The 17,858-nt window shown below is 42.8% G+C and overlaps 6 protein-coding genes across 6 annotated transcripts; 2 read left to right on the top strand and 4 right to left on the bottom strand.

The window, feature by feature from the left end:
* Positions 1 to 1,265: 1,265 nt before the first annotated feature.
* On the bottom strand, positions 1,266 to 4,862 carry EAE98_009249 (uncharacterized protein; the record flags this gene model as incomplete). The annotated part of the gene is made up of 4 exons (XM_038956870.1): positions 1,266 to 2,758; positions 2,879 to 3,592; positions 3,643 to 4,238; positions 4,288 to 4,862. 4 exons carry the CDS (start codon positions 4,860 to 4,862, stop codon positions 1,266 to 1,268), a joined length of 3,378 nt encoding a protein of 1,125 aa, XP_038806637.1.
* Positions 4,863 to 5,366: 504 nt separating this feature from the next.
* On the bottom strand, positions 5,367 to 6,846 carry EAE98_009248 (uncharacterized protein). Its single transcript, XM_038956869.1, has 4 exons — positions 6,484 to 6,846; positions 5,762 to 6,422; positions 5,599 to 5,712; positions 5,367 to 5,550 (listed from the first exon to the last, which is right to left on the bottom strand). The coding sequence occupies exons 1-3, from the start codon at positions 6,723 to 6,725 to the stop codon at positions 5,614 to 5,616; spliced, it is 1,002 nt and encodes a 333-aa protein (XP_038806636.1). The 5' UTR covers positions 6,726 to 6,846; the 3' UTR covers positions 5,367 to 5,550; positions 5,599 to 5,613.
* A 1,987-nt stretch (positions 6,847 to 8,833) lies between these two features.
* On the bottom strand, positions 8,834 to 10,440 carry EAE98_009247 (uncharacterized protein; the record flags this gene model as incomplete). The annotated part of the gene is made up of 4 exons (XM_038956868.1): positions 8,834 to 9,315; positions 9,369 to 9,765; positions 9,814 to 10,184; positions 10,252 to 10,440. The coding sequence occupies 4 exons, from the start codon at positions 10,438 to 10,440 to the stop codon at positions 9,010 to 9,012; spliced, it is 1,263 nt and encodes a 420-aa protein (XP_038806635.1). The 3' UTR covers positions 8,834 to 9,009.
* Positions 10,441 to 10,595: 155 nt separating this feature from the next.
* On the top strand, positions 10,596 to 11,945 carry EAE98_009246 (uncharacterized protein). Its single transcript, XM_038956867.1, has 3 exons — positions 10,596 to 10,847; positions 10,921 to 11,133; positions 11,195 to 11,945. Exons 1-3 carry the CDS (start codon positions 10,713 to 10,715, stop codon positions 11,639 to 11,641), a joined length of 795 nt encoding a protein of 264 aa, XP_038806634.1. The 5' UTR covers positions 10,596 to 10,712; the 3' UTR covers positions 11,642 to 11,945.
* Positions 11,946 to 14,553: 2,608 nt separating this feature from the next.
* EAE98_009245 (uncharacterized protein) lies at positions 14,554 to 15,400 on the bottom strand (the record flags this gene model as incomplete). Its single annotated transcript, XM_038956866.1, has 2 exons — positions 14,554 to 15,191; positions 15,256 to 15,400. 2 exons carry the CDS (start codon positions 15,398 to 15,400, stop codon positions 14,554 to 14,556), a joined length of 783 nt encoding a protein of 260 aa, XP_038806633.1.
* A 2,233-nt stretch (positions 15,401 to 17,633) lies between these two features.
* EAE98_009244 (uncharacterized protein) lies at positions 17,634 to 17,858 on the top strand (the record flags this gene model as incomplete). The annotated part of the gene is made up of 1 exon (XM_038956865.1): positions 17,634 to 17,858. One exon carries the CDS (start codon positions 17,634 to 17,636, stop codon positions 17,856 to 17,858), a length of 225 nt encoding a protein of 74 aa, XP_038806632.1.

The following is a 17,858-nucleotide window of genomic DNA, read 5'->3' as shown; positions in this document are numbered from 1 at the left end:
TTAAAAATGAAACTAGATTTCTAATAAAATTGAATGGTTTTGGTGTATTTCGCACCCAAAATCTCACGGGGACACTCGCTTTCCCCGACTAGGAACTAGTCGGCCGTTTATGAGAGCCGACTATTATAAAGGATTTCTTCCTGAGTATAACGAGCTAATTTCCGAATTAGTAATACGGTGAGAAGATAGTAATATATAGGAATGATAGGTTATATAGTATAATGAAGTAGTACAGCCGTATAAACGTATGACTGCGACGTTATAATCTTATATACTTTGTCGGAAATTTCCTGTTTTCCGACATTCTCCAGATTAAGTTAGAGCGAAACTTCACCCACGTCAACTCATCGTAAATATCATCCATTAGGGCTCTCTCTCACTCAAGAAACCATTATTCTGTCGATAAGGATTTACAACTAAAAGCTCTGATTGTCAAGATGCCGATAACTCCAGGCATAGAACCCAGTCTAAACCGTCTTTCTGGGGCTCTTGACGAGAAATTGAGTGTTATAGAAATCCTACAACACTTCACCACCGTGAAACGAATCGAGTAACCCAGTGTAGCAGCGGTTATCCACAGTATGGAGAAGTGCGAAATTGCACACTTTGCCTGCCATGGCCGGACAAACGAGATTGATCCTTCGAGTAGTGGGCTAATACTACAGCGGAAAGAATAATTTGGGCGCACTATATAGAACGTCCCGACCGTGCATGATCTCTCGTAGATCAATATACAGTATGCTCAATAGCCTACCTTTCTACCTCCTCGATAGCCGAGAATAAAGCTGCCAGCTTAGCTGACGAAGCAATTCACCTCGTTAATGGCTTTCAAGTGGCAGGCTTTCCACATGTAATCGAATGCTTGTAGCTATTAGTAGATCGAGTGTGCGTTGAGGTCACTCGCAGCTTTTATACGTCGTTTGTGGAACAAGGCGTATTTTGTCTTGAGAGTAGAGGCATCGCAGCGGCACTCCACACGAGTGTTATAGAGGAGCGAGCGAATAACCAGAGATGGCCTTTTAACTGGGCGCAGATTCGTGGATTATAGATCTTAATGTGGGCACACAAGAATGTGTGTGAACAACTCTGAGATCTTATATAAGGAATGCTGCCTGGGATAGAAGACTCTATTGAGGATTAAAGTGGCTACTATTCGATTACTTGGGGTCGCACTCCTTAACTAAAATTTAATCCCATGGTCAACAAGCTATTTTATTAGACCATACTACTCTTTCTCTGATACTCACTCTTTTTTCATCCTACTCTCACGTCAAATTCAGCTTGAAGTCTCGAGCTCCTCTTTGACACAAAAGGTCTGATAACCTTTGACGAAGATCTTGGACCTCTTTTAGATGATCGTATTCTCTAAAAAAACCGGTATGTACGATGTTCAATGCTGAGTATCGCATTGTTACACCGGTTCCTTTTCCCGTTTTCTTCCACGATTTGCAGTACGCATTAGGATCAGCGCCACGCACAATAAGAAGCTCTAAAATCTTGGCCCAATCTTGGAAACAGCCAGCTTGGCCATTCTTGACAGTGTCAAGAGCATTCTGCCATGGAGTCGAGCCATTGAACGCCTCATTGGGATTTGCACCATAATCCAGCAAAAGCTCAACCAGGTCTGGGTTTATGGCGTTGGTACATAGTGGATAAGCAGGCTCTGGTATGACTGCATAGTCGAGGAGAGGGCGTCCAGGTTTGGAGAGCTGATTGATGTTGGCTCGAAAAGGTGCCAAGCTGTACATGAAACGATCCAGAAATCCGCCAGTAGGCTTAGGCACCCGTAAAAAATCAGCTTTCATCAGACTTTGTTGAACATAGCCAATTGCTCCATGCCTTACTGCCAAACTCAAGAAACTGTCATGCCATGGAACAGGTCTCTGGTAGTCTTCGGGAACGAAATCAGACCAGTGCTTCGCTCTGCACTTTTTGTTCAGTCCAGAATGTTTTGAAACGACGTCCCAGTGGTCGTTGATATAGGTCTGGCAGCGAGCTTGGACCACACTGTCCATATGATCAAGTAAAGTTACTTCAAGCTCGCTCAGAGACGTTCCTGCCTGATATGCAAGACGCATGGTATTGCCCACCAAATTCCATATGGACCGGCGACCATGGGACGTGTGATAGTCAGAATCATTGGGAGTTTCAGGTTCCCAGGCTTCGATCTGCCGCACGAAGGATCTCATCAGGCTAACCCTAGCGTCAAACCCGGTCCTTTCCGTGCATGCAAGAATGTCTGTTCGGATCTCCAGAAATTCGGACACCGATCTATTCGCAAGCTGAACTGTTGCATCGGCCAATTTGAGTTCATCGGGAACATTTGTCTCAGATTCAGCACGATGGAAGTCGAGGAGCCCCATACACCTACTTCGTAACCTGCCTTCCATCAACTTCGCCAGGTCAGCTTTCCGAGTGGTAGTGAGTGGCAGAATCGGACGAGCAAAGACCTGTTGGTCAGGGTCTTCGGTCGTGGCGAGGAATAGAGTCACGGCTCTATGTGATTGTTCGTAACCCCGATTGTGTTGTTCTTTATTATTATACATCATGGCTTTCTGCACAAGCTGGAACAATTGCGAGGCTTCGATGCGGTACTCCGGCTTGATGCCGTTCCACATGTGCCCGTAGAAGGGTATGAGGTCCGGAGGAAGCCTCTTCACTTCCTCTTGCAGTTCATAAAGCGTGTTGCAGTGACGAATCCCTTCGAGAATAGCCTCCATGACAAGATCGACCCATCGAAAAACCCCTTTCGCATGCTCTAAAATGTAGTCAATCAGATTTTATATGCGATAAAACTCTCGTTCTCCATAAGCTTGAGAAAGACGATCTTTGAGCTTGTCAGAAACATATTTCTCTATATCCAACTTCGTCAGCATACGAAGCTCAAGACTGGCTCCTGCTTGAAAAGCTTGGGAGTAGGCGGGCAGCGGCCTACTTGACAGCACAAACTTGACGCGAGGTAGAGCCGCCAAAGATTGAAAGAGATCAGTGAGGGTAACCATTTCTTGCTCGGAGGCATAATATTCGTCCAGCCCATCAATCAGAAAGATGAAATTTGATGTCCGTTCAGGCTGATCTAGGGTTTCCCTAAGAGCCCGCATCAATTCCGCTTCGGTAGAAAACTTCTCGAAATCGAAATCATTATCTGAAAGCGCGAAAACTTCGTGGAATATAATAGATATTAGATGCGGCTGGAGCTCCAAAATTTGGAGTAAGAGGGATTGCATAAGTTCTTTCCGGCTTTTTTGCATCGATGTTCCATTGTACCAGAAATAGAAGGACGCTTTGATGACCGGGCGACCATCGGCCCAGGGAGACATTCTCAGCGCTTTCATGAGTCGTGGGTCGTCGTTGATGAATTTCATGAGAGTTGATTTACCGGATCCGGCTTTCCCATTGATCCAATATATGCTGTTGTCATTTTGCAACCATTCCATGAAGTTTGTCCAAAATGTCTCCCCTGGCTGTGTTTCGTGAAAAAGCCATTCGAAAGTTTCTCGATGGGCCAGTCTTATCTCTTCGTGACGGGCGTGTATTTCGCGAAAACGGAGTTGGTCCAAGATTCTCCGCTGTCGACTTTCGCGCACAGCAACTAAGCGACTTAGTGACCATAGTAGAACTTTAAGATAACGTGAGACTAACTCTGTGCGCTTTCATTTACAGAATCGGTGATCCGCAGCAGTTTCACGCAGCGCTCGACCTCATTCATATGCTTATCTTGGCCGAGGTAGGAATCTGTCAGCGCTGTCATTTCCTCCGTCTCTGCCCATTCATCCAATTTGAGCTGGTCCATCCCCTGCTCAACATTGAATCTAAAGTAACTCTCTTTGATATTGAGGTCGTCTCGATTGCCACGTACCCATTCTTCATACTTCTTCTGAGCATCAGTGAGAACTTTGACAGTCTGTCCTAGGAAACCCAGCAGCCCCGATTTGACCTTCGTGTTAGCAGGCCATCCTGTTCCAAGGCTAACAATACATGCAAACTGGGGACTGTTCCACAAACGCCTAGCTTCATTGACAACTTCAGGAAGAGGACAATTGATTGTGGTACCTCCATCGGAGAACTTTGCTTTGGACTTTTGGAATGTGACAGGACCAAAAAACATAGGAGCAGCGGCAGTCGCAGATCCAGCCTCCCAGATTGTGCAATCGTAGTCAACCTGGTCCGGCTTTCCACTAGTATAATTTCGGATGAGTTCGTAATTGAAGGTCTTGTTTCGTGTTGCGCAAACAAACCTTGATAGGTCAGCCTAGATTTGAAGACGAAAATGAAAATGAGACTTGCATTCGACAATTTCCCGTAACGCCCTTCACGCGAATATCATTGAGCGGGGCATCCTCTGGATCTTGAGCCCCTTCTCCGGACGATGAGGAAGATGCCTGTACGGCCTGATCTCCTCGAGGAGCAGCAATCGTGTTCGCAGCCCTCGTATTGTCAGTATCTGCTCTGGAGGGGGCCTCCTCTTGTTTAAGACGTTCTGCTACCAAAGTTTTGATAGCAGTCTGAAGATCCTCGGTCTCGTACATGCTCCCACTGAACATTGTCCTTGCTATGCCAAATGCCTTCTTTTTCCCAAACACCGTCTTGCCAAATTTCTTGTATGTCTCTATACACTCGTCAACGGTCATGCCTAATCGGCCGAGCATGATGGCGATAAGGCCTCCTGTCGAAGTGCCCCCGATGAGGTCGAAGACGTCGCATGGCCGCGGTACAGGTTCGTCCGGATCTGTAGCATCTCTCTTCAGCTGCAACATCAACCGGCGAAGGATCAGTAAGGAAGTGAGGCCTTTCACACCGCCACCGTCCAGGGCAAGGAGGCGGAGGGCTTGATTCTCAGGCGGCTGTTGAGACGTGGACATATCGGTGATTAATGGAGGCAGTATTGTTCCCTTTCGACTCAGCTGTCAACCTGTCTCTACGTGACCGAAATAAGAGACGGAAAATCAATACTGCCTAAAACGACTTCAATAATTTGAATCCCATTTCAAAATTATATTAAATATATATAGTCCTGATTATCAATTGAAAGAAAGCTCAAATTTTCGTGTGGTCTTCTCAAACTCTATTATTCAATTTGAAGTGAAGTTATAATTCATTAGAGAAGTCCTTCAAAAGGGTACTCAATTCCAGCCTCTTATTTCCCGCCTCTTATTATTTCGACCCGTGGACTACCTACCTACTAGGTAGGTACGTACCTAGAGCATGGTTCTGTCGATATCATGTGATTTGATTCCCTAGGCTGGACAGAGGACCATGGATCACATGCTCATATTGACATAACACCCCTCTCATCATTACACTATAAAGATACCAAACATTCAAACCTCACATTTCGAATCAAGTCACAGTTCAGATTCATGTAGCCGGGAATGATACCCAAGTAATTTCTTAATTCCTTTTAAATCGCCGTTCAAATCTATGCAGTGCAAAAAACCACCTGCCTAATCCAAAAATTTACCTATGATATTTCGCCCGCTATTTGTATCGAAAGTTTTCATCATTTCGTAAAGCGTGAAGGTCATTCCTCATCATGTCGAAGTAATATAGCTGCGAAGAGTTAGCTTGATTATCGGCGTTGTACATAGGTGGTCATACCTCAAGCACTTTCGCTCAATTACTGTTGCTGCTGCTGCTCGTTGGTCGCTGTAAAAGTTTTCCAAAGTTGACCTCAGCAGGAAAATACTTGGCTATCATTTTCTCGTACATTGGCTATCAAGAATTAGCTTAGATATTGATGTGCAATTGAAGTTGGTCTTACAGTAAGCTTTTCAACATCAGGAGGGCTATCACTCTTGCTGTAAAGATCAAACTGGTTGAAATCCTGTACCCATGGCTTCATCGCTCGGTCATGATCATTCTCGAAATGTGAATATTCATTCTCACGATGCCATGGGTAGAACGAATGATAGCGGATCATTGCCAAGGCCTCAGGTGGGAGAGTAGATTGGTCTTTGAGAACCTGGTAAAGAAATTCATCATGACCCCATGACATCATGACATTGTCTAATCCACAACCTGGAGAGTAGATACCATATTTGGTGTTGTAGCGAGGATCATTGAAGTCCGGGTTGTCTTTGAGACTCTCATATAATTCGATCCGCTTCGAGTATTCAGCGCCTACTATGAAGGTATCTCCGACAGTATCCCACTGTCCTTGGCCACCCATGAGGCACCATAGTTTGCCCAGGTCATGAACAAAACCAGTCACGACGTACCAATCGGGCCGTCCAGCCAGTCTTGCCGCCTCGGATGTCTGAAAAAGGTGCTCCAGTTGACCAACCTGAGTATCAGGGTCTGATTGATCAACAAATTTATCGAGAAGCTTCGCAGCGTCCATTACTGACATTCTACCCGGTTCTCTATTGGCGAATACTTGGCGAGCTGTGATATTGTATTCCACAGTTTGTTTTAGATGTTGTCTATTACAGGGTTAGTATATACGATCTGCATATGCTGAAAAGGAAAATGGCAGATTCATACTCTGTGTAAAAGATTATAACATGGTCTTGCGACCCATCATATCTTCGAAATAGCGTCTTATCTTTCTCAGCGCCAGGCTTTTTCATATCGGCTTTGATGACGTTGAGCTCGTCGATTTTGTCGGAGATTCTCTCCAGTGCTTGCATATCTACTCCATTTTGAAAGGGGGTAGTATGCTGCTCCTCGGCTCGTGCAATTGAAGACTTGACCTCTTGTCCCCTGACTGCAACTACTGAAGACATGTTCAATAATGGTGAAGTAAGTAGAGGAAGGTAGACGATTAAAAATTATGAGGTCTTCTGGAGTGATTTTTGGGATTCCAAACACTAGAAAAAATCTGTTGAATGTGCTGTAGGTACCTAGGTACTTATACTTCTCCCGACCTTTTAAATGGGAGCTATTACGATATCATACCTAGGTACCTGGATCATCATTGCCAAGATGTTAACTATGTATTGAGTTCCATTAGAAAGGGGAATAAACATTTCTTCGGGTCATGGCAAAGAAACTACCTAGGTAGTGCGTGGGGGTATGAGGGGGGTGAGGGGGATTGGCAGGGAAATGTGGAAACTGGGGTTACAGATTTATAGATCTTGTTGATGATCAGTTGTCAATATTAAGGAAAATTGCTTAATTGGGTGCAGAGGGAGTAATTCCTCGGACTTTTTGCCGGTCCCCTAGATCTTCCAAGGTCAAATGATCAGCGGTCCATGCGGAGATATATGTGGGGAGTATTGTGCGATGGAAATAGAAAAATTACTAGATCGGTTGATAAAGTGGTAATTTCTGAAATTCTTACTTCTGTCTTATCTCTACTTTCTTCTCTCAACTACCGAATTGGCAGTTACCGTCTGTCCGTTGTGGGACCGGGAATCGACAATGGATGATGCCCTTATCCATATCCGTCGTTCTTGGCAACTTTGTTCTACTTTAGAGTTTTACCCCAAGTGAACGTTATTATCACATGCTCTCACGATGCCAGGAAAATCCTCCGTTTACAATATGAGAATTGTGGGAGAATTGTGGAAGAATTGTGGGTTAGTTCTTGATAATTCTTATCAAAGCCCGTCTAACTGGATTCATTACGCATCATTCTGACGTGTTACAACATGATAGTCCAGAAGTCTAGAATATCAATTACCCAACCACCAATATGCGTCTCATACCTAGTGAATCGACCCCGAATCCAAAGCCGAGCTTGGCAGAATGGTCAAGAGGCATGAGAAAGTATTGCCGATGAGATGATCTTTCGGTCTTGGCTTGTGACGACAATCCTTTGCACTATTGACATCGAACAAGAAGGTTTGCCGCTACAGAGTCCTTATTCCTATGAATAACATAAATACTGGTAAAGATGCAAAGATTCACTCGAAAGATGATGCAAGGCGTTGTTGATGAATGATTCTATTACTTCATGGCTCAATGGCAGTTTCTTGTTTACTCTTTCCAAGCATCACTATGATGAATGCCCATTTCCACCCAGTTTTCCACTTTCTACCATTTTCCATTTACTACATCATACTTCGGAATTCAGTACGGGGAGTTTCCCTTCCCCAGATAATCGGTAGGTCCGAGCCGGTTCCACATGTCCACCATCTCAGCGTGGGATTGACAAACAACTGATCGATTCTATACTGTTTCAGCAAGTTGACACTATCGGAATATTCGTTGAATCATGTTCGTGTCAGACCACGAATTGTCAACTGGGAATGATAATTTAGCATAAGAGGAGCAATATTCAAGCCTCGCTGACCCTACTTCGGCCCATTGCCGTATATGCTGCACTCTCCGCTCATATGTCTTACTCGGAGGTGCACATGACCTACTAGTGATATTAACAGCATAGATATATCGTCCCAAGATACATTCTGGTAATCTTTCTATCTACATGCATCTAGCTAAGCCATATCTCTATTTTTATTTCATAATTTGTGAAGTCGACCTCTGCTTTCAGATCATGTAGGGTATGTCATTCTCTCTCTTTTTATTCTCCGATGCTGTGATATTGATCCGTCATAAGCAATTCTTTCTCAAAGGTCTTGTGCAAAAGCAAGTCCGCTTTGCTGGTGAAGCTGGAATCTTTTTGCATTATTGATTAGAAGGGGAAATCCATGCTTTAGTGAGCTGGGTCGAGATTCTCCAGAGGGGAACGTTCTCTGGCTTCCTACCGCTAGATAAAATCAAACGCAGTCACAGACTTGTCCACACTTGAGCCACGAAACTTTTGTAGATTATTTGATTAAACTTCAACATCAAAACTGATCTATCGAATAAATCATTTCCATTAAATCAAGTCCCAGATGTGATCTAAAGCCGTCGTCGACCAAAATGACCCTCTAACTTTCAACATAGCTCACAAGATATGATTAATTAAATTCTTCTAACTCTATACCAGAAAATTGAACTCCACCAGCACATCAAGACTTACTCTAAATCCTCGCTATCATCGATCTTTGGAAAGGTGCATTAAGCAAGGTGTATTATCTGGCCATGGGTAAGGAATGGCTCCAGATAGAATACATCCTTTTATGACTCAGTGGTGTCAACGAGAACTTTCAAAACCAAGCTACCATTCTCATCCCTGACTTTACCAGCCATTGCAAATGCTTCCGGAATACTCTCGAATCCCTTGTACCTCTGCGTGATTAACTTTGAGAGATCAGGGAGCAAAGGATCTTTGCTCGCGACAAGTTTGATGGCATCTGCATAAGTGTTTGCATATCTGAAAACACCGACGAGATCAACTTCTCGTAGAGCAGCTGCAGAAATTGGTAATGTTTGTATGGGCGTTCCCATTCCAATTAGCATTATCTTTCCGCCTGGTTTAGTTGCCTGACGAGCGTTAGCATCAATCTTCCCATCCCATAAAACATCTTTTGACTCACATATATCGAAGCCTGGAGGCATGATTCAACACCCGTACATTCAAACACTGCATCAATATCCCCTTCTCCAGATGCTTTCTTGATCAATTCGGCGACCTCTTTCGCAAAAGTCAACTTATCCTCAATTGTCTCAGGTCTGGTCGTTGGAACCAGAAGCTTGGCATCTGCGAAATTGTTCTGAACTGCAAAATCTAATCGGTCGGGCTGTATATCTGCTATAACAACATTCTTGGCACCGGTAACTTTGCACATTGCCGCGCACAAAAGGCCCACTGCTCCGGCACCGAAGATGAGCACCGTCTTGCCCCTTGGCAAAGCAGCTCGTCTTGTACCGTGGATTGCGACACTGAGAGGTTCGAGCACGGCACCGAGCTCCAGAGATACATTTGCAGGTAATCTACCCCAGTGAGCACGTGGCAGAAAACAACACAGAATCAATACCTACAAATGACAATATGCTGCAGGATGATTAATCCGTTCTTGCAGAGTTCCTTGGAAATGTGGGAATGCTTTCGCTGAACTTCTAAACTTCATTTCTTTGCAGATATTGTATCTTCCATTTACACATAAATCACAAGTCTTGCAAGGAAGTCCAACTTCTAACGCAACGCGGTCTCCAACTTTCAGATTACTGACTTCGGAGCCAATAGCAGTAACAATTCCAGCAGATTCATGTCCAAGAGTCATAGGCTCCCGGACGATAATATCTCCATTTCTATAATGATTATAGTAATGTATATCAGATCCGCAGAGACCAGTAGCTTGCACGGCGACTTGTACCTCTGTTGGTTCAGGTACACTTAGAGTACGAGTTTCCTTTTCGAATGTCAGCCATCGTATTCTTAACTTTTGCAAAGAAATTACTTGAGAACACCTAACTTACAACTTTCAAATCTTTGGCGCCATGAAGCACGGAAGCTTTCACTTCTCTTTGCTCACCACTTTCGATGTTATTAGTAGATGCCATGATGTTGAGTACTTTTTTGTAGAAGATATTGTATGATGATAATCCTGATTTCATTCCAAAATCAAAATGTGTACTTGAGTGACATTTTACAGTAATTAAGTGCATTGGCTAGTCTTTGTACTAAAATGACTTCTTTTATGCCGACAAATCAACAAACAGGTTATGACGGTGTTACCAACCCCACTGTGGAGAAAATCGGAGAGCTACCCCCACGTTTTAACATCTCATGCCGCAAACCGGAGTGGAGAGTGGGAGCACAAGAGCAAATTACTTAATTGTTCAATCGATATACGAACTTAAGTACTAAGTATTAATCCCCAACTGTCAGACCATGTGAGGCTTCACGGAATACCACCTTCGGGTACAAAATTAATACAATGGCAGCCACAGCTTTATCAGCGTATTTCTCTTTGGAAGGTCAAACCGCACTCGTTACTGGTGGTACTCGAGGCATTGGACAAGCTGTTTGCATAGCACTTGCTGAAGCAGGAGCAGATTTAATCTTGATACAGGTAATCAGCTCTCTTTACACCGGATTCCAACTGTATCGTGCGTACGTACGTACTGACGAAAGATTTCACACAGCGTAGTCGTGAGAATCTCGAGACTCAGAAAGCTGTCGAGGCGCTGGGCAGGAAAGCTCCCATATATACCGCGGACCTTGCATCGCAGGAAGAAGTCGCCGGCATCACTTCTACCATCCTGAAAGATGGCCACTCGATACATATCTTGGTAAATTGTGCTGGAATTCAAAGACGCCATCCGAGCCACGAGTTTCCGGATAATGACTGGAATGAGGTGAGCATCTTATTTTCCACAATTTGAGAAGATGGATTGTGCTAATAGTTATCATGTTTAGGTCATCCAAGTCAACCTCAATACTGTCTTTACCCTCTGTCGCGATGTTGGTGCACACATGTTGAAGCTCGAACCATCAGCCATTACTGGCCGAAGAGGTAGCATCATCAATTTTGCGAGTCTTCTTACCTTCCAAGGTGGTCTTACTGTTCCAGCATATGCCGCATCGAAAGGTGCGGTGGGACAGCTTACCAAAGCTCTATCGAACGAATGGGCATCGAAAGGAATAAATGTCAATGCCATTGCTCCGGGATATATCGAGACGGAGATGAATACTGCCTTGTTGGCCAACCCAGAACGATTGAGAAGTATTAGCGAAAGAATACCGGCGGGTCGATGGGGTTCCCCAGATGATTTTAAGGCGAGTGTTGTTTTCTTGGCAAGCAAGGGAAGTGCATATATCTCTGGAGATATTCTTACGGTGGATGGTGGCTGGATGGGCAGGTAAAAGCTTGTCAGGTTGAAAATAATATATTTCTAATTCTAATTTGATGCTCTTTGAATTTTCACCGTTTTCCTCAATGTTCATGGTCATCTAAATGTTCAGGTTCTCCCAGTCGTCAACCTCAGACTGGCTGGTAAAAAGGATTTTGTGTTGATTTTTGACTCTGGCGGGATCAATTGGCTCATGAGTCTCCTGTTTAGTTTATAGCATACCTAGTTTGGAATCATTTGCCTGTAATTTATTGAACGTTCTTGTTGAGGAAAACTACCGGTACTGTACTCCGTATACTACTGTACATCCCACTCATGTAGACTGACACACGACAACTATCTGTATTGATGTCATTCCTTTTCTTTGGATCATTTCTCGTGGGGCCTTTGTCATGTGCATACCTTTTTAACAATCGGCCTGATCATGAAACATTGCAGCGTCCGGATGAGTACCTCAATGTCAATCAATTTTTCAAGATATGTATAGTAAGCCTACCTACCACTGTTTATGCTATTTCTTCCAGTGACTACTTCCTCAATGTCGGTATATACACCTGTCGATGAAACTTCAATTGAGCGCTTTTTTATCTTTGCGTTCCATCTTTATGATCCTATCTCCGAAACATCCCCCGCCAACCCCACGCACAACCATGAAAATTCTTTTGCAATAAATCCATGAAATGGAACCACAAAAGAAACAAGACAATTCAAATATCCGTGGTTAGAAATAGTACGGTAGAATGATACTCCGAACCGTTCCGTGGGGATATTATTCCGGGGCTTCGGAATACTTCGTACACATCATGTACCAATCGATGGACGCTAGAAGACAACCAAGGAATTAGATAGAGCAGGACTCATGTCCAGAAAAGAAATCGATCCTTCCTTCCTTTCCAATCGAAAGCCACGACCCCTTTACCCATTCGCTTCACTCGAAAGTGAAATCAAAAGTTTTCAGTCTACAAAAAGTCTCAACAACTTTCTCAATTTTGAAGACAAAAAGAAAGCAGAAATGCAAAGTGTTATTGGAGCGGCAGGGAGTCGAACCCTGGACTTCATCGAAACTTATCAGATGTATCTTTGTAGATATCTGACAATGCAAACGAGGCACTCTACCACTGAGTTACAGCCCCTGGCAGTTACTATTGTTGAATGAATAACTATTAATTTGATATATATTTATTGTTTGAGGGTCCACTCATGAGATGTGGAGTTCATGTAGGAAAATAGATTGGATTGCGCATATTGGATTGGTAGTTGTCAAGTGCGAGACCCGCAGAGGGGCAGGATCCACAGCCCCTCTTCTGATTGTTTTTTGTGACCACTCAGGAAGGGTTTATTTTACTGTAATGAGTGTTTAGTATTCTGATTGGATTTTTTTTGAATGTATTTCTTCGCTTGTGCCTGTTTTGTCGTCATACCACTTTTGTGGCGAGCAGCATTCACTTTGTCGTCACCTATTATGAAATCGACTTCTGCCTCATTTTTATGGTAGATTGTTGGGGGAAGTTAATATGTAACTAGACCTATTTCACTGTCATTTAGTATAGCGCTAGCATGGTTTTTGAATGATCGATCCCATTGCGTTCAGCGATTAACCCATTTAATGTTCAAGTTGAATTTTGAGATATAATCCCCTCATTGTCAGACTGCAGTACGCACGGCAGGAAACCATGATACAAGGATGTCAGTGACCTCCCTTGAAAGTAGACAGAGAATCAAGGAAGTCTAATGATGATTGTCAGAGTTCGAAGTTGTGGTTCGATTCAAGGTCGAAAGGGACCTAAATCTTGTTGCCCAAATAGACGTCGTTGTAGAGCGAAAACATACCTTTATTGTAAGATTCATTCTTTCTATATGAAGCAACACCACTTTCACTGCAGTCAATTATGGAAGAGAGCACTAGCATCATTTTGCGGTACATACACAAAGGTGGTCGCTCGGGCTCTCTATTTCGACAATTGGTTCAATCCATTATTCTACTTTCCATAATACTTTGTGAATTATTGCATAAGTATAAAGAGACCGATGTGTACGATAGGAAGATAACGCACGAAAGGATTGTCCAAGTCCGGACTTTTCTTATATCTTACACAAACGAAGTAATTCGCTTCAACCCTATGGAGATAGGAAATTCCTATCTGACGTGGAGGTGGAAGAGCGTTGAGCTTTTTGTAGGATTGGCCGATTGTAATTTTTCGAATCAAATGTCGATCTGGTAAACACCGTCCAAAAATCAATGGTTGGTTATTAATTTCTACTTAAGATACGAAGATGTAAAATCCATCTTAATAGCAATATTAAGTAGTTAATCGACTGCTACTGTAATAGTTCAGAGAAACGCAAGTTCATTGTCCCTCTCAAGATTTGAAAGAAAAAGAACGTCGTCTGATTATTTCAACCCGATCATTTAGAGGAACGACCGAGGTCTGACATGTTCATTCATCAGAGCCACCAATAGTGAAGTGTAAAATCATTGAGAAAGTATTCTGATGTTGGATTAGAGATATTTCGTATCATTTTATTAAAGTTTTCGGTAGTCTTTAGCTTCTTTAGCGAGCTCCCTACATTATAAGCTACCGTCTGTCTCTCAAATTTAGAAGCTCAAATTTGAGGAAAGAGCACCTTTAGGACAAAGAACTATTAATTTATAACTCTGATATGAAAATAAAAGCGCAATCCTCTCAGCTAAAGGTTGTACAGCTCTACAATATCTCTACTCAATGCCAATAGCGGTAGACTATCGTCTAATCTTGTTCTTTCAAGTTAACAACCATCGTCGAGGCGCACGCACCTATTTTTCCTCGGAAAGAATGCTCTATAGATCTGGCAATTCAAGTTGGCAATCGATAACACGATTCAGCAAGTAGTCAATCCCGAGTTTCGAATGGTATATATTTGCTTTTTGTAAGAATTTCAAAACGACTATAAAGAAGAGGAATCGAGACTAAATATCAAACCACAAGTATCCCTCGTATGATCCCACCAAAAACCCACCAATTCCCCATCGCTATCTTCTTCTTCCTCTTCTTCTTCTTCGTATCCTTGATCCATGTTAACGTCGTAGCTCTCTTCATCATCATCGCTATACTCTACAACGATGACACTGCTGCCATCCATTTCTTCGTCGCTATCTTCTCCTTCGTTATCCACATCGATTCCTTCGTCGTTACTCTCTTCCCCATCATTGTTGTAATCGACAACGATAACGCTGCCAACACTTTCTTCGTCACTTTCTTCATCACTTTCTTCGTCACTCTCCTCTTCCCCTTCATCATCAACCTCGTCAGCACTATCAGTAGCATCGGCAGCAGCCTGATCTGCGGCACGTTGGTTCTTAATTATAAGCTCCCTGATATGCTGCTTTGCGCGACTCCAACTACTATTAAAGGAGCGCGGCGTATTAATGCCTCCGTAACTGGCCGCCCAAACAGGATCCGCTTTTGCTATATCAAGCATCATTTCCCAATAGCCGAAGACGTGGCGACTGAGATCCGTGATATCGTAGGCTGTTGCTGTCGTTGGTGCAATGGTCTCGTGAACTCTCATGGTCTCTTCTTGAACTGTAAAATGGCTGATTAGCGTTTTGTCTTGAAGGATTGGATATCATATCAGAGGTTTACTCACACCGTATCTTCGCATTGTAGATTTCTGCATCCTGACGGCAAAGAAAAGTCAGGGTATCGACGGTGGGATAGGCTCCCGGGCCGTATTGTTGGTCTTTAAACCAGAGGTTATAATCTATCGTACCCACTGGGATATGGGCAGACATTGTGCGAGGAGAAATATGATGACAGTGGACGTTGGTAGTATTGCGCCACGGAGCTGATAAAAATCCGAATGAGATGACGACGTGAATTTAGGTTGTGAGCACGAAAGTGCCCGTTGGATGATAGCTGGCGGGATAAAAGAGAAGTTCCAATATTTAGAAAGAGAGATGAGACAATCTGCGGTAATATCAAGCTATTTAGCTATGCGTCAAGCTTCTTTTTGTTGTCCTTTGTGATGGTTGTCGGAGAGTTGAAGAGTTCGAGGTTGCTGTACCCGACAACAATATTTAATTTGACGCGTAAATTGAATGTTGACATAACAATTTGAGCTAACCATAGTCCTCGTGTATGTTGAGATGACTACCTTTATACAACTAACTCGGAACAAGCCATTTGGTTTGTTAATGTTCTGTTTTGAACAAGTCTTAACATTAATACAATGCATTATTCTCACTTGTCGACAAAACAACCTCTTCGAAATGGAAGAGAGGAAAGGTGAAAATCACAAAATGCTTTTGAATGGAGGAAGAACAATCTTTTGAGTAGATGAGACCAAGACAGATACTCAAATACAGTAAGTAGGTAAATAAGAATATATTTATATTGACAGATGATTAAACAGTCAAAGGAAAATACAGCAAGTAAATACAGAATATATAGATATTCCCAGATGATCAAACAGTCAAAAAACAAATACGAGACAGTCATGATTGCTCAGAAGTTGTACTAACTCATTGATACAGACAGAAAAGGGAACCAGGGAACAGAAGATTGACAAACAAACAACTCGAATTTATTCGATAAATCTCAAGTTTACTGCTTGGATGACAGCATCAGTAGTTTTCTACTCCAAACACATACAAAACACGACAAATCAACAACAAACACAACACTGCTTGCCAGAACGACAATCAATATCTGGCAGTCTTTTCTGGCCTTGGTAGGACAATATCATTGTACAAACCACAACCAGGTATGGGTGGAAACAAGGCAACGGTTATACACAATGCCTCGCTTGGAAGTTACTCAAAATGCTCTGTGAAATAATAAGTTAGGAGAAGAGAGGTCAACAAGTGGCGTGTGGATATCCATCTATTCAAGATATATTGCACTCAGTCGAAGCCACTACATATTACTATTGTAGGTCAAGAATCCGGGGGAAACATACACTCAACGAGACAAAACATACCGAGATCTTCCACATCAAGATTTCATCTCGTAGCATAGAGAGACTATCTCAAATCAATGAAAGCTTTTATCCACACCTCATTCTGACCTCAGAATAACATTCACCATCACTTCAAATATTCAATCACAAACACATCCCGGTGTTAAAGTGCTCACCATCCATAGATCAAATAAGATACACAATAAATAATAAAAAATTCAAATTATTGATGAGTTTGAGGAAATATTACATGAGTTATTTCGGAATACAATAGAGCTATAGTCGGCTGGATATCATTGGTAAATTATTTTATATACGTTGAAAGAATTACTAGGTACCTAAGCAAATTTCATTTTACATCCCCTCAGATGGAAAGAGGTTCCTTCCCATTTTGAAGCTGCACTTTTTGATGTGGGGCGATGGGTTACTACCTACAGTAAAAAGGCGCCTTCTCTCTCGAATACATCTCTCTCACATACATCCCTCTCACATATTTGAGTAAATCCAGTATCTAACAAAAGGTTACTTTTTATATCTCATCTATGCAATGAAGATCAATTATTTATAAACCTCCTAGGTCCGGTTTCGTTCTTAAATGTTATCCATAATCTTGATCCGAAAGAATGCCTGAGTCCACTTATATCACACCAGCCCTCGATCCCACCTATATCAGAAGAAGCCCAAGATATTTATCGATGCTGTACAATCAATTCAATGTTATAGCAGATGTGTTGCAGGCACGACAGGAGATGATCGTAGAAGCCCTGGAAATTATGGCAGAGAAACAGAACAGAAAGAATTACAGAGAGTGGAGTCTGAAGTTGAGAGATTACTTGATGGCAACATTCGAAGAAGCCGATGAGAGCGAAAACAATTTGAAGGAGCTTTTAGAAAGTTGGGATGAGGAAAAGGTTGCATAGGCATACATGGGTATTTCAAGAATATATATCATCAAATTAAGGATATGGGGAGTGAAAACCAAGAAGCGTCTGGAAAATCGGACAAGGTTCGAAATGAGAAGATAGGAGAATGCAAGAGGATGGAAGACGGAGCGGAAGAGGAAGAGGATGAAAGACGAGCGGAAGAGGAAGAGGATGAAAGACGGGCGGAAGAGGAAGAGCAAGAGGAAGAAAGACGGAGCGGAAGAGGAAGAGCAAGAGGAAGCCGGAGAAGGAAATAAGAAGCGCATGGGCAGGAGAAGTAGACGCAAGATTATTATCGAGGACGAGTCGGAGGATTTGGAAGAGGATGAGGCCGATGTAGACTTGGAGGGTTCAATACTCCTGGAGTAG

The sequence above is a fragment of the Botrytis deweyae genome (genome assembly GCF_014898535.1).
Source record: "Botrytis deweyae strain B1 chromosome Unknown BDEW_027, whole genome shotgun sequence".
NCBI classification, from domain to species: Eukaryota; Fungi; Ascomycota; class Leotiomycetes; order Helotiales; family Sclerotiniaceae; genus Botrytis; species Botrytis deweyae.
The sequence above is the reverse complement of the archived record's forward strand: the minus strand, read 5'-3'. Positions and strand labels throughout refer to the sequence as shown.

Excerpts from the sequence above, each read along its gene's own strand:
- EAE98_009246 (XM_038956867.1), top strand. The coding sequence starts at position 10,713 with ATGGCAGCCACAGCTTTATCAGCGTATTTCTCTTTGGAAGGTCAAACC. Across the intron at positions 10,848-10,920 it reads CAGATTTAATCTTGATACAG|CGTAGTCGTGAGAATCTCGA; the intron begins GTAATCAGCTCT and ends GATTTCACACAG. Across the intron at positions 11,134-11,194 it reads CGGATAATGACTGGAATGAG|GTCATCCAAGTCAACCTCAA; the intron begins GTGAGCATCTTA and ends TATCATGTTTAG.
- EAE98_009248 (XM_038956869.1), bottom strand. The coding sequence starts at position 6,725 with ATGTCTTCAGTAGTTGCAGTCAGGGGACAAGAGGTCAAGTCTTCAATT. Across the intron at positions 6,423-6,483 it reads GTTATAATCTTTTACACAGA|ACAACATCTAAAACAAACTG; the intron begins GTATGAATCTGC and ends ACCCTGTAATAG. Across the intron at positions 5,713-5,761 it reads CTGATGTTGAAAAGCTTACT|CCAATGTACGAGAAAATGAT; the intron begins GTAAGACCAACT and ends AATTCTTGATAG.